At 34.6% G+C, this 14,759-nt stretch overlaps 1 protein-coding gene across 1 annotated transcript; it reads right to left on the reverse strand.

Moving 5' to 3' along the window:
* Window positions 1-288: 288 nt before the first annotated feature.
* Window positions 289-1,642, reverse strand: LOC133785744 (uncharacterized). Its single transcript, XM_062224958.1, has 3 exons — window positions 1,528-1,642; window positions 731-1,162; window positions 289-512 (listed from the first exon to the last, which is right to left on the reverse strand). The coding sequence occupies exons 1-3, from the start codon at window positions 1,640-1,642 to the stop codon at window positions 289-291; spliced, it is 771 nt and encodes a 256-aa protein (XP_062080942.1).
* Window positions 1,643-14,759: the final 13,117 nt, after the last annotated feature.

Here is a 14,759-nt window from a genome sequence, read left to right on the forward strand (position 1 = left end):
TAACCACACAATGAACATGCTGAGGTGATTCAGCAATAACTATGACTCTAACATAACCCTTTCTCCAAATAATCAACAACCTGCCCTCAACAGTAGAACTGTTAAAGAAATCCCAATTAGCAAATTTTTTGTCCATCAACTCCTGAACTTTATTCCCTTTCAACTTAGTTTCTAACAAACCCCCTACTCCAATTTTATTGACATTACAAAACTCTACAACAGAATCTTGCTTATCCTTGTTATTCAAGCCCCTAACATTCCAACTTCCTATATTGCAACAATCCATGTTTAAGTAGAAATTAAACCAGGACCCTTTGTCTCTCCACCCTCTACCTCCTCAGTCACATCACCCTTCTCTTCCTGTAAAATACTGAACTTATTGGCAGACCTATTCCCAACATCTTGATCATGAGTTGTACTAGGACCTGGGACTGGTTCCTTCATTCTAGACCCAGCAGCTCTTTTAGGAGTTTTCCAAGCAGCACTAAGCAACGATTGATCAACTGTTTTTCCTGAACCAGATGGTTCCAACTAAGAGGGAACAGGAACCGATATGGGAGGGTTCTGAGGGAGGTCCTCTGGTTTAGACACAGGAGCCTTCTTCTCTGTATACCTCACTTTCTTCTCAATATCCCCTTTCCTACAGTCGGCCATTATGTGACCATAACCCAAACACGATTACATTTCACAGGTAGCCATTCGTAGTTGATCCCCTGCTCCACCAACTGACCATGTTCATTTAGAAATTTAATCAATCTTGGTGGTGCATCCGTGATGTCCATTTCTACCAAAACCCGAGCAAATTGAATCCTGGTACGATCCCTAGTATGCTGGTCCACCATAATTGGCTTCCCAACAGTACTGACCAAAGCACTTAGGCATTTGTTCCCCCAGTATTGAAGACCTAAATCGTGAAGCCGAATCCATAACGGAACAGAACGAATTAACTTCACTGCATCAAGATTTGATGACCAGGGTCTAACTATTACTGGTTTTCTGTCGAACTGAAGAACACCATTCTCTAAAACCAGATCTCTAGTCGCCTCATCATTAAATTTCACCATTGTTAAACCCATGGTCATACGTGCTATTTGCGCAATCCCAAGATGGCCCCAAATTCGCTTAATATATCCCTCAAACACCGCCATTGGAGGGTTCGCACCTAGAACCATACAGATTATAGCAGAGCTCCAATTCGCTGCTTGAAACTTCACCTCCTCAGGGTCAACTTGTGCAATCTTAATGCCTTTCTTAAGTAGAGGTTCCTGATATGTAAGATGAGGGTCACGAGCAAACCTGTTTTCCTTCGCAAATGAATTCCAATGCTTCCGTGCTGAATCCTATAGCGTCTCCTGACCTTCACTAGCATCCAGCTATTCTTCCACTACTCGAGCCCAGTCCTTACTCAGTCGCCGATCATGAGTCGGAGACAGGGGGATCTCAAATTCACCATCATTAACCACTTCTGTTATCGTTTCTTCTTGCACTGTTTCCCCATCTGTTATAGTTCTGCTATTAAATTCAAACCATCCGTAGACATCACACCACCGGCATCTTCCTTCTCATTATCCTGATTGCTATTGGATTCATGCTCAGACAAACGAGGTGCAGACTTTCGGACCACTCGCTTCTTCTTCGCCATGGAAGAGAGAAAAACGGGAACGAAAGTTGTAAGTTGGGTGATATTTTCTTCAAGAAAATATCACCAGGGCCCGATGGATTTGGATCTGGTTTCTTCAAGAAAATGTGGTCTGTTATAGGGGGAGAAATATGTGCTGTAGTGTCTAACTTCTTTGAAACTGGTCTCATGCCACCTGAGTTTCATAATAAAATGATTTCATATTTTCTTTATTTTTTTCTCAATCAATTAAACATAAATTTTTGAGAATTATAGCTATTATTGGGTAAGAGAATTTTGACATTTTATTCAATTAAAATACTATTTATTATAAATGATTTTTAGGCTTAATTAGATGAGTGGATTGGGGAACTTACCATTTATCTTGGTGAGGCTTTATGAGGGAATTAAGAATTAAAAGGAAGGAAAGAAGGAAATGAGGCCATTTTGGTCGTGACCTAGAGAGAGGATAGAGAGAGAGAGAGAGGCGAGCTAGAGAGAGAGGAGGAAGGGGCTGCCATATCCTAGAGAGAAGGAGAAGAAGAAAGAAAGGAAGAAGAAGAAGAAGGGTTCAAGCTAGGGTAAGGCTCTTGATTTGTTCTAAGATTTATTATGTTAAATCTAGTATATTCATTTGGGTTGTCTCTAACTTTTGGTGTTCATCTTCTTCTCCATCTTGATATTAAAAAAAATACAACCCCTAGGGTTTGAGCAAGGAGGTGCTTCTAAAATGGATTCTTGATTTCTATCAAGAGTGGTATTGAAATCCCTCCCTCAATTTTGTGGTTATTGGTATTTGATGAGTAATATTATTAGAGGGACTATGGTTGAAAGGGGATTTGTGTTTTGGGTAGGAAAATAGGTTACTTAGTGTTCTTATTATCTTGTTGGTGATGTGTTATTTGATCTTGCATGAAGGGTATTATGGTTTAATGCATAAAGGGGTTTTGGTGTTGATTTTCTATGTATGATGATTAGTGATAATTTATGATTGTATGCATGAAGATTTCGGCCTAAGCATATCTAAGGATCCCCTCTATATTTTGTTTTATGTTTTGTGATTTTCAATATGTTAGATCCACATGTTTAGGACCTATGTAATTTGGGTATAACAATACTTTGGAATCTTGATAATTGGATCCATGAAATTTTGATAGGATGTATATGATATTATGAAGAAATAAATTATGGTATGCATGAAAAATGATATAGAAACATGCTAGGTTTAATATAAAGGCATATGTGAATAATGGTGTTTATGTATTAATGCATGTTGTTATTATTGTTTTGTTGGATTGCATGTATGAATTCATTGGAAATAGAATAAGGTTTTATAAGGTTGTATATGAATATGTGTTAGTGATGTTCTTTGAATTATTTGTATAATAAGAGCATGTTAGGATTTGTGATTTATTGTGTTTATTGGACATGTATGATTTTGTATGGAATTTTTGAAAGGCGTGAGATAAAAGATGAATTTCATGACTAATTATGCTTGCTGATTTTTTGTGAATAATTGGGTAATAAGTTTGGTGATATAGTGATTTGCATACATAAGTAATGTCTTTAATGCTATGTTGATTTTATGGAATTAAAATGGTATTTTTAAGTCACAATAAAATGATATTTTACTCAAATAAATACCTACAGAATTTTCATTATATTTTTAGAAAAATATGAGGCTTTAAATTCAATATAGTGATTTTTAATGATAAATATGATTGCTGGAATTTTTGTAAAAAAAAAAAAGTAAAGTGTGTTTCAATAAAATGAATTTGATTAGTATTTGAAATAAATTAATACCATAAATTATGGTAATATTAAAAAATGGTATTTTTAATATGGTATGAGTGTATATTTTAAAAGTTATGATTTTTCTTTATTTTGATTAAGGAAAATATTGAATCTAATTTATTTGTGATTTTAAAGAAATTAAATTGTTGCTGAAAGTTTAGTTTAAAATGTCTAAAATAATTATTTAATTGTCACTTATGAATTTATGTTACATAAAACTAAGCTTTAAAATAATTCAAGTAAAAATATATTTTTTTTCCACACTTAAAATATATATTTTTCTCACATTATTTATGTAACCCAATTAATCAATATTAAGTTGATTTTCTAAGGAAACATGGTAATCATAGGTATTTTAAATAAATTTCAAGCCTTTATTATTTCTTTATAATTTGAAAATAATAGATGAATTTATCACATATTTTTTTAAGCTAAATAAAATTATTTTATAAAATAAAAATAATGTCTTGAGAGATTTAATCAACCTAGAAATTTTAAGAAAATAAATAATGGTAAGCAAAGCATGTTGCAAGTTTATTAATTTTAAAATGATAGAAGTAAGACGTGTAGAATTATCGTTTTTAAACGCCACAATTACGCAACATTCCCTCGTATGCATGTTACATGGAAATTCACTTTTACGACCAAAATTATGTTTATTATGAAACTATGTAGTTTTTATAGAAGGATCATGCATGCAATATAGGTAGAATGAGCATAATTCCTTTTATGACCTTATGTCTAATTAAGCATATTTGTATGTTTTGTGGAACTCTTACCATGCACACATGAGTTATATGATAGGGCAAAATAGTAATTATGTGAAACTAAGGAATGTCATTTTGATTATGATATAGGCTCGTTGAGAAGTTGTGCTTTTACTTAGCTTGGACATGAGGTAAGGAAGTTAGATAGAATTTATGAATGTTATATTATGAATGGTAAGACTGTTGTGTGAATGAAATATTATGAATTATGAATGCCATAATGTGATGATATGTTGGCTTGTATGAATATTTTATGATATGAATGGATGTTAGCGTGATGGACGCGACACATCAAAATGGGTTACTAAGGAGAAAGAAGACGTAACCCGAGTTACTAAGGATATGAAGACGTAACTCCATGGGCGGACGCGCCGAGGTTATTCAAGGATTAGAGACTCTTGTTTACCTCAAAGGGTGGCATGGACAAGTTAGCGGGCCATGTTCACAAGGAATTGTGTATGAATGTGTTATGATGTCTGGTTATGGTTATGATTATGTTATGATGATTGGTGATGTTTACGATTCCGTTATGATGTTATGATATTTATGATATGATGGTGGTAATATGTTTACGTTTATGATATTGATGCAAATTTTATGATGATGCTATGATGTATAAAGATGAATGATAGTGTTTGTAAATTGTTGTATCTTACTTGCTTGTTGTTTGTACTTCCTTACTGGGCTTTTAGCTCACTCCCTTACTTTCCCTTCCAGGTAGCAAATAGGTTTCTCCATGGCCCGCATGGTGATGTGGGAAGTTCTATCGTCCTGGTGTGTATGGCGTGGGGCATCCTATGGATGAAAAACAATCACTTAAAGACACCATTTTAATAATGTTATGTTTTATGAGACTTTTTAAACTTATCAGTGGGACTTAAATTATTGGTTGTTTTTTTTTTTTGGAACTTTGCATAAAAACTCATATTTTCTTTTTAAACTATTGGGCCCAACTTGCATGTTTTAAGCAAGAACCTATTGAAACCTTTATAATAAGTGGCTTTCCTTCAAAAACCAACAAAATGGGAATGTTTCATTAAGTATTAGTTTAGGGCATTTTTACAGGGGTGGAGAATATTTGGATATGCAGTTCCAAGATCATTTAACTGAACTTGGGATTTTATCACAACTTACTGCCCCAGGTACTCCGCAACAAAATGGTGTAGCGAAACGCCGGAACAGAACTTTATTGGAAATGGTTAGATGCATGCTTAGTTACTCAACTCTACCAACTTCGTTCTGGGGACATGCAATTGAAACCGCGAACGACATTCTCAATGTATTTCTGTCTAAATCAATCCCCAAAACACCTTTAGAACGCTGGAATGGTCGTGAACCTAGTTTACGCCATTATAGAATCTGGGGGTGTCCTGCTCACGTCCTGAGGAAAAAGGAGGAAAAGCTAGAACCGAGAACTGAAGTTTGCATGTTTGTTGGCTATCCTAAAGGTACTCGGGGTGGACTTTTCTATAGTCATTCAGAAAAGAAAGTGTTTACTTCTACAAATGCTACTTTTCTGGAAAATGACTATGTCCAGAACTTTAAACCTCACAGCAAAGTAGTTTTAGAGGAGATGGTTAAAGAATTGACTCCAACCAATGTTCTATCGTCATCAACGTGAGTTGATGATGAAATTCCCACTCTTCACGTCCAACTGACGCAAGTCAATTTAAATGAAGAAAGTACCACTACTCCTGAGCAAATAGTCATGGAGCCTCGTCGTAATGGGAGGGTTTCTAAGAACCCAGTTCGCTATGGTTTGGATGGTGAAACCAATATGGTTGTTGGTGACACTAGTGATGATGATCTGTTGTCTTTAAAACAGACAATGGCTAGCCCTGAAAAGGAGCTATGGCTCGAAGACATGAAACTGGAAATGGAGTCCATGTACTCAAATTTCGTCTGGGATCTTGTGGAAGCACCTAGTGACTTTAGGGCTATTGGGTGCAAGTGGATCTACAAGAAGAAATGAGGTGTTGATGGAAATATTGAGACTTATAAAGCTCGATTAGTGGCAAAGGGTTATACCCAAAGAGAAGGTGTGGACTATGAGGAAACTTTTAGTCCGGTAGCCATGCTCAAATCCATTCGCATCCTCCTATCCATAGCAGCCGCTCTCGACTATGAGATCTGGCAAATGGACGTCAAGATAGATTTTCTTAATGGAAAGCTTGACGAAGTCATTTATATGGATCAACCAAAAGGATTTAAAGTATCTGGACAAGAAGGAAAAGTTTGCAAGTTGAATAGGTCCATCTACGGACTTAAGCAAGCTTTTCGTTCCTAGAATCTTAGGTTTGATGAAATAATCAAGACCTATGGCTTTGAACAAAATATTGATGAGCCCTGTGTTTACCAACTGAAGAAAAATCAAATAGTGGTATTCCTGGTTCTTTATGTAGATGATACCTTACTCATTGGAAACAATGTTAAGAAATTATTAGATGTGAAGAATTGGCTAAGCACTCAATTCCAGATGAAGGATTTGGGTGAAGCAAGTTATGTTCTAGGTATCCAGATCATCAGGGATAGAAAGAATAGACTCTTAGTTCTATCTCAAGTAGCTTACATAGATAAAGTGCTTGAATGTTTCTCAATGACAAATTCCAAGAAAGGGCATCTACCATCCTGCCATGGAATTCATCTTTCAAAGAAGCAGTCTCCCCAGACTCCTGAAGAGGAAGATGCAATGAGAAAAGTTCCTTACGCATCTGCAGTTGGAAGTCTGATGTATGCCATGTTGTGTACTAGACCAGATATCTGCTATGCAGTGGGAGTAGTGAGCAGGTATTAGTCAAACTCATGACCGGAACATTGGATAGCAGTTAAGCATATCCTGAAGTATTTGAGATGGACTAGGGATTATATATTAGTCTACAAGGGTGGTGTTATGAACCCTGTAGGCTACACCGATTCAGATTTTTAGACTGATGTCGATGACAGGAAGTCTACTTCTGGAATGGTGTTTACTCTTGGGGGTGGAGCTGTGATTTGGAGAAGCGTAAAGCAGTCTGCAATCTCAGATTCCACCATGGAGGCTAAGTACATAGCAGCGTCAGAAGAAGCTAAGGAAATAGTCTGGCTAAAGAAGTTCTATTCGGATCTTGACATTATTCCAGAAATGGATAAACCGCTTGTGTTGTTTTGTGACAATACATGAGCGATAGCCAACTCGAAAGAACCTCGAAGTTACAAGAGGAGTAAGCATATAGAAAGGAAGTATCACATTATTCGAGAATATGTGGCCAAGGGAGATGTGAAGGTTATGAAGATTGCAACTGAAGACAATCTTACGGATCCGTTTTCAAAGACACTACTAGAAGCTTCATTTGATAAGCATATCAAGGAAATGGGATTAGTAGAATTAAGGCATTAGTTTCAATTAGTGCAAGTGGGAGTTTGTTGGGGTTTTATGCCCTAATTAAAACCCAAATTCTTTGTAATCTCATTTTATTATCAATAAAAGAATAAAAATCATTTTTTGATCATTTCGGTACAACCTAACCAAACGAGGTATCAGTGGTAGATACCATAAAACCTTTGCAGGGACAACTTTTTTAACTACATCTGAATTTTTTTTCTTTTGCCATCTAGACTCACCACATGTCGGACATGCAATTGCATCAACAAATCTCTTTCGATATAAGATGCAATTGTTAGGACAAGCATGTATTTTTTCATATTGCACGCCTAACGAATGCAATGTCTTCTTTGCTTCATAAAAGGAAGACGATATTTCATTACCTTCGGGTAATAATTCTCCTAAAAATGTTAACAACTCTATCATTCCCTTATCACTCCACCCATGTTTGGCTTTTAAGTTATACAACCTAAGCAGTGCTGATAATTTAGTGAACCTTGTACAATTAGGGAAAATAGGTTTCTCAGCATCTTCTAAGATTGACTGAAATTTAATTGGATCCACATGTGATTCATATTGTGCATCATCAATCATTTCTGCAATATCATCAACTTCGTAATCCACATCAAAATACTTATTATTCTTAGATGGTCCCTCATCAGTGACTTTCATTTTTTCTCCGTGCAAAAACCATACTTTATAACTTTTGTCAATTCCATTCCTAAATAAGTGATCTTTTATTTTAAAAATTGGCATCCTCACAACATTACCACACTTAACACATGGACAAGGAATACTATTAGGAGATTGAGTATTTCTTGCACAAAATTCCAAGAAAAACTCAACTTCATTCCTATATTTCACGGATAACATATCCACTGACATCCAATCTCTATCCATTGTCAAACTTCACACACAAAAAAACAAGCAAACAAAGCAACAAACATTAACAATTAAGTTCGTGGATTTAATTGACAAGTAAATAAAGGAAACAATATGTCCAAAAAAATTGGGGAGCATTTCCCCTATTTCTATCACATTTCCCAAATTTAAAATGTCCATTTATACAACACATGGTATACACAAAAATATCCAACAAATCAATCAAACATGCATAATTCTCAAATTACTAAATCTTAAAAAAAAAATTGGGCAGCATTTCCCCTATTTCTATTATATTTCCCAAAATTTAAATAAACCTATATTCATCACATAAACACAACAAACTAATTAATCAATCAAACATTCATAATTACAGCCTTATATCACCGCAACACACAGTCCTATAACCTATCTCCACTATTTTATAATTCATACATTCGACTAAGTTCAATATCTTAATTGTACATTAAGGTTTAAAATATTACCTCTAATATAAAATCCTCTAAAGCTTGATCTTACCAACAAAGTTGCCAACAAAACACCTACTAAAATATAACAATAAACAAAAAAATAATAAAAAAATTTGACAAAATATAAAGAAAAATATATTAAAATTATATTGTAACTAAATAAACAATAAAGTGCTTAAAGAAAACAAATAATTTGTTATATGTACTCATTTACATACTTAAACCCGTAATAAAATATATATTTTTTTAAAAAAGTTAACAAATCACATAAAGAAAAATCGAATATAAATATCCTAACTAAATCAATAATAAAATATAACTTAAAAAAATAAAAAATTTTAATATATACATATTTATCCAATTAAACGCAAAATTTAAAAATAAATTTAAAAAGTTAACAAAACATAAACAAAAATTTACTAATAATAATCAAACTAAATAATTAATAAAATGAAACTTATACAAAATATATGTATAATAATTTACATAAGTAAATTCGAAATTAAATTAAAAAAAAAAAGAAAAAGTTAATAAAAAATAAAGAAATTATAATAAAAAAATTCTAAGAAAATATAATATTAAAATGCAAAGTTTAAACCTAAAACAATTACATAATCATTAATATAAAACTATCCAAAAATTAAAAAATCTGAAATAAAGTCAATTTATAAAAAAAAAAAATCACAAAAATTAAATTTAAATCATAAAAATTAATAAAATTGCACTTACTTGTGGTAATTGAGCAATGTGGGTTCTTGAAGTAGAAAACCCCAAAAAACCAAGAAAGTTTATGGGTTTTCAAACAATAATCTTCAAAAATACAAAATCTATACAAAAAATTAAAAAAAAAACTATATATAAGTTTCATAAACATATATAAATCATTATTTTTACATTAAAATTGAAATTTTTTGATAAAAACGTACCAAAATGAGCAAAAGTTGTAACGCCCTAATTTCTCATAGACTACCGAGAACACATCGTTGGGTCATAATCTTAAATATTGCTCTTTTATTTAATAAAAACTTAAAAAAAATACATGGATCCATGGTTTTATAAAAATAAAATACTTGTCTTTAACATAAAAATGAGCAACATTTAAATAAAACAAACTTTAAAATAAACTTTAAGAAAATAAATAAATAATTTGGCCCGATTGATCTTCCTCGACTATATGGTCCCCAACGAATTCATCACGAAGCTCTTAGGTCACACTCGCCACCGACCTTTCTATCCTTAATTTCCTGAAATACAACATCATAAGGAGTGAGCTTCTAAGCCTAGTAAGGAAAATACAAACAAGGGTTAGTCATATAATCAAACATAACATATATTCACCAAAGTCATACAAACACAAACATCTAGATCATATCATATCTTAAGTCATAATTTTAAATCATAAATCTAAGTCATAGATCACAGGTCATACTCTAAGTCATAAGTCATAGGTCATAAATCATAACTATAGGTCATATATCATAATCATAACTAAAAATAACAAGTCAGATATAATAAAGAGATAAGTTCTTATACAGGGGTGGCAATTAAGCCCCGGACAAAAGTCTGTCATACACCGGACATAGGTCCGTCATAAAGTTTTGGCAACCGAGCCTACCAGACATAGTCCGTCATACATCATTGGACACCTTAGGTCCAGACTGTAATGCCCCGAATTTCCTGATAGGGTTTAGGACCTTGATTAGGAGGCTGAGAGGGCCATAATTGATTTATCATGGTATTAAATGATCATATGCATATTAATGTGAATTATATTATTATATGATGATAAATGCATGCATATGGGTGTATTTATAATCATAAGGGCATTTTGGTAATTTGGCCTGTTGAGGGCATACTTGTAAATTGGGTGCATATTGTAATTTGTGAATGAGATTTTATTATTATGGAGATATATTCGAGCTATTCGGCATGAGACGATCATAGATTATGAGTTAGCAGTTTTGTCATAACGGGGTCAAGTATTGGGTAATAAGAATGTTTATTTGATGATAAATTGGGAGTATTTGAGATCAGGATGGAATTCTGGAAGTTTTGACTATAATGTCCCCGGGGGTGTTTTCGGGACCCCGAGCCCTAGGTTTTATTTGAGGTTACTTAAGCTTGAAGTAGCTTGTCAGATAAGAACGTACGTTAGAAAATCTCTCTCTCTCTTCCCGATAGCCTATTTTACCGTTCGAAACTTTCTTAAAGGAATTTCGAGTTATAGGAGTCGGAATCAAGCAGGGGTCGAGGCATAGCAATCCTAGGAAAGATTAGAAGCTTCTTAACTGAAGGATTTGACAGAAAACAACCCAATCAAAGGTAATCTAAGTTTGAAGTTTTGAGTTTCTAAAGTTTTTAAGCTTAGAATTGTACTTTGTTGAGTTTTTGGTTGGTTTGAACCTTGGGTTTTGAGGGTAATGGAGCTTTGGGAAGCTTGGGAACTTTGTTTTGATGATTGGGATATGTTTGGGTATGATTTTGGAAGCTTTTAGAAGTTGAAAATACGTTTGGGCATGGCCCAGGGTTGGGGGCCGCGACCCTAGCTCGATGAAGAAGGAGAAGGGTTCTGACTTGGATGGGCGCCGCGACCCTTGGTGTTGGGCGCCGCGGCGCTTGCTTCAGGAAATTCTGGGGGCCATGGCCCAAGGTGCTAGGGTCGCAGCCCTCGCCTTTTTTTCACCCCGTTTGCTCATTTTGACCCCGGGAATTTGGCTATAGGCCTCGAGAGTGTTCCTACTACTTGGATTAGTTTGGATTGTTGTCCCGGAGGCTAGATTTTGGTTTGGTAACCTATGTTGATCATTTTTATTGATGGTATCCCATATTTGGTTATGATTAGGTGACCGCTAAGGGCTTAAAGGTTGATCGTTCTCAAGGGTCATTCTTATATTGGTTCTAGCTCGAATCTGAGGTAAGAAAACTGCACCCTGTGTATATGTGACATGCATGGCTATTATTGGTGCATGTTGGATTGTTAAATATAATGCATATGATGCACGAGAAACATGTGATTAGGACATGCTTTACATATTGAGTATGATATTGTTCAGAGCTTGAGCCTCTGTGTTCGTGCATAGTCCTAATTGTACTAGTACATGTTAAGTAAGCATGCTGAATACCTTGTTTATGGATATTGGATATGTGATATTTGTTTGGTGGCATGGCTTACTTGTGTGTGGCACTGACTTATTAGCCAGAATCGGCAATGGTGTTAGATCCATGTGTGAAGCTGTGATTTACTAGTCAAGTTCACAATGGGTTGAACACTAGTCGTGTTTTACTGACCTAAGAGTCAGAAATGGCATAGCGTCATGAACGCCAACCCAAATGAAGATTAGATCTAATTGATATCAGCAAAGAATGACTCATATGGGGTATTAACGCTGGACCGACCCTAAGGTCGATGAACTTATAAGCGCTTGGCTAGTCTGAGACTAGTTATTCAGAGCCAGGGCATATGGCCCGGTGACTGTTTGTCACATGGCTAGGGAACGTTGTTCCAAGGTTATGACTGTAAGTCATGGGGAAGGTTATGTTGGTGACTATTCACCATGCACCTATCCTGTTCAAACTTATGAAGGTTCTCTTATCAGTTAAGCTCGAGTGTCCCTAACGTCACATGGCTAGAGGGGGCTGTACCCACATTTTTTACTGTTGCGACTATCACCTATTTGTTTGGACTGAGAGTCCTGGATTATTATTACGATCATTGCTGATATTATACCGTGCTTTATTGTGTTTTTTTGCTGGGCTTCGGCTCATGGGTGCTATGTGGTGCAGGTAAAGGCAAAAGAAAGCTGGACCATCTTTGAGTTTGAGAGCTTAGATGATGAGGTGTACATATGCAGCTGCTCATCCACCACGGCCGAGGTTGAGAAGGAACTAGGGTTAAACCCTGTTTTGCCGCATAGAACGGCCTATTGTAAATATTTTCTTGTAGTAGACTCTGGAATTATAATTTTGGGATCCCAACATATATATATTATACGTTCTAATGAAACGTTACATCTTATCCAAAAAATTTAATCCCTAAACCGCTAATCATACTTAGTACACAATTTTGGCCAAATGATTCGATTAGCGAGTTTAGCACTGTTTACAAGGCACACCGTAACGGTCCCTAGAGTTTAGGGCGTTACACAGACACACTTACCCCTTTATTGTACCTAAAATGTTAGGTCATACAAACATAAACTATATCATACATTACATAAACTAGATCATAATACTAAACTATCTAATTTTCCTTACCAACACTGAGATAATTGAGAACAAATGCGGGACTTGGAACACTCCTAAAACCAGCAATAAAAATGGTGAGTATTTCTAAAGGAAAAAGATGAAAGGAATAGAACTAAACCACCAAGAGGAAACTTACTGAAAAGACAACTTAAGTTCAAAGAACTTAAAAACCTAACCACAAAACCATAACAAAAGTTAGAACCTGAATGAAAACTAAAGAAACTAAGGATTCAAACATAATTGAATTTAAGAATAAGGGTACCTTAGTTGACCTTATGGATTGGTCTAACTCCAATACCGAACCACTCTAATCCTCACTTCTCAAGTGTTTGATAAAGCTTAAGAATGGCAAAGCTTTTTCCCAACCCAAGTGTTTATCACTCTTAAGGTCTCACTAGCACCTTGGAGTCTGATCACAGCTAAAGAGTGAATGGAAGGGCTGGGTTCTAAGTCTTATTTATAGAGTTCTAGGAATAAAGATCTTCTTTTTGACTTTGAATAAAAATAATGAATTTAATTGCAAATATTTGAATATTCTTCAGTCAAAGGCTTAGGACTCAGTCAAATAGTTTAAATGTAGGCCTAAGAAGTCAAAGCTTGTTTTAAAAATTAAAAATAAAAATAAAAATAGAATCCTAAATTCTAACTTCCTAAATCTCGTAACTCTAAACTCACCTATAGTAAAATCAACATAACTAGATCTGTAGGACTCCGATTTAGACCATCTTTATATCGTTACAAAGATAATTCAATTATCTAAAACTTTCTAGAAATAATATTTTTCGAAATTCATAATATAACTGGGTCAAAAATAGGTCAGAAGTTACCGTACCCTAAAGTTACGGGAAAATCTATTTAATTATCTAAATAACAACCTAATCCACAAACTTCTTAACTAACCATAAAATAACAAACTCTAATTCCCTAATAATCATGCTTATGACAAGTGTCATATTCTTATTGGCTTTATCTAAACCTTAGGTTATAATAAATAATATACCTAGGACCAGCAATATTAATCAAACCTTATGTTATATAATTAATAAGGATATTTGCGGCATAAGTACCCAATGTTTGGGTTTTGTACCCGGCATAGACTCAATGTTTATTTTTAGTGGCAAAAGTACCCAAAGTCAGTAAAACTGTAATTCCGTCAGCCTCCTCCGTTAGGTTCCGTTTTGTGATGACTGGACCAACACGTGTCACTTCGTGATTGGTCCAACTCAATAATATTTTAAAAATAATTATCATTTGGACCAATAAAAACGTGACACGTGTCTTCCTAACGGAGGAGACTGACGGAATTACAATTTTACTTTACTGACTTTGTGTACTTTTGCCACTAAAAATAAACATTGGGTCTATGCCGCGTACAAAACCCAAACATTGGGTACTTATGCCGCAATTATCCCTAATTAATATTCTTAAACTAAAGGTTAAACTTATAAAATTCATAACTATTACTATGAGTTTCCAACTAAGTCCCGGTTTTAACCAAAATCCATGTAATCTAAAATACTACAACTACTACTATCTAGCTAACTAAGTAAAATTCTGAGACACTACAATTCTCCCCTACTTAAAAGAATTTCGTCCTTGAAATTTACTTACCAAACATCTCG

Source organism: Humulus lupulus, chromosome 6, assembly GCF_963169125.1.
Source record: "Humulus lupulus chromosome 6, drHumLupu1.1, whole genome shotgun sequence".
NCBI classification, from domain to species: Eukaryota; Viridiplantae; Streptophyta; class Magnoliopsida; order Rosales; family Cannabaceae; genus Humulus; species Humulus lupulus.

Coding starts and splice junctions, on each gene's coding strand:
- LOC133785744 (XM_062224958.1), bottom strand. CDS start 1,642: ATGGCGAAGAAGAAGCGAGTGGTCCGAAAGTCTGCACCTCGTTTGTCT. Junction 1,163..1,527: donor TGGTGTGATGTCTACGGATG/GTTTGAATTTAA, acceptor GTATGGTTCTAG/GTGCGAACCCTCCAATGGCG. Junction 513..730: donor TAAATTTCTAAATGAACATG/GTCAGTTGGTGG, acceptor CATCTGGTTCAG/GAAAAACAGTTGATCAATCG.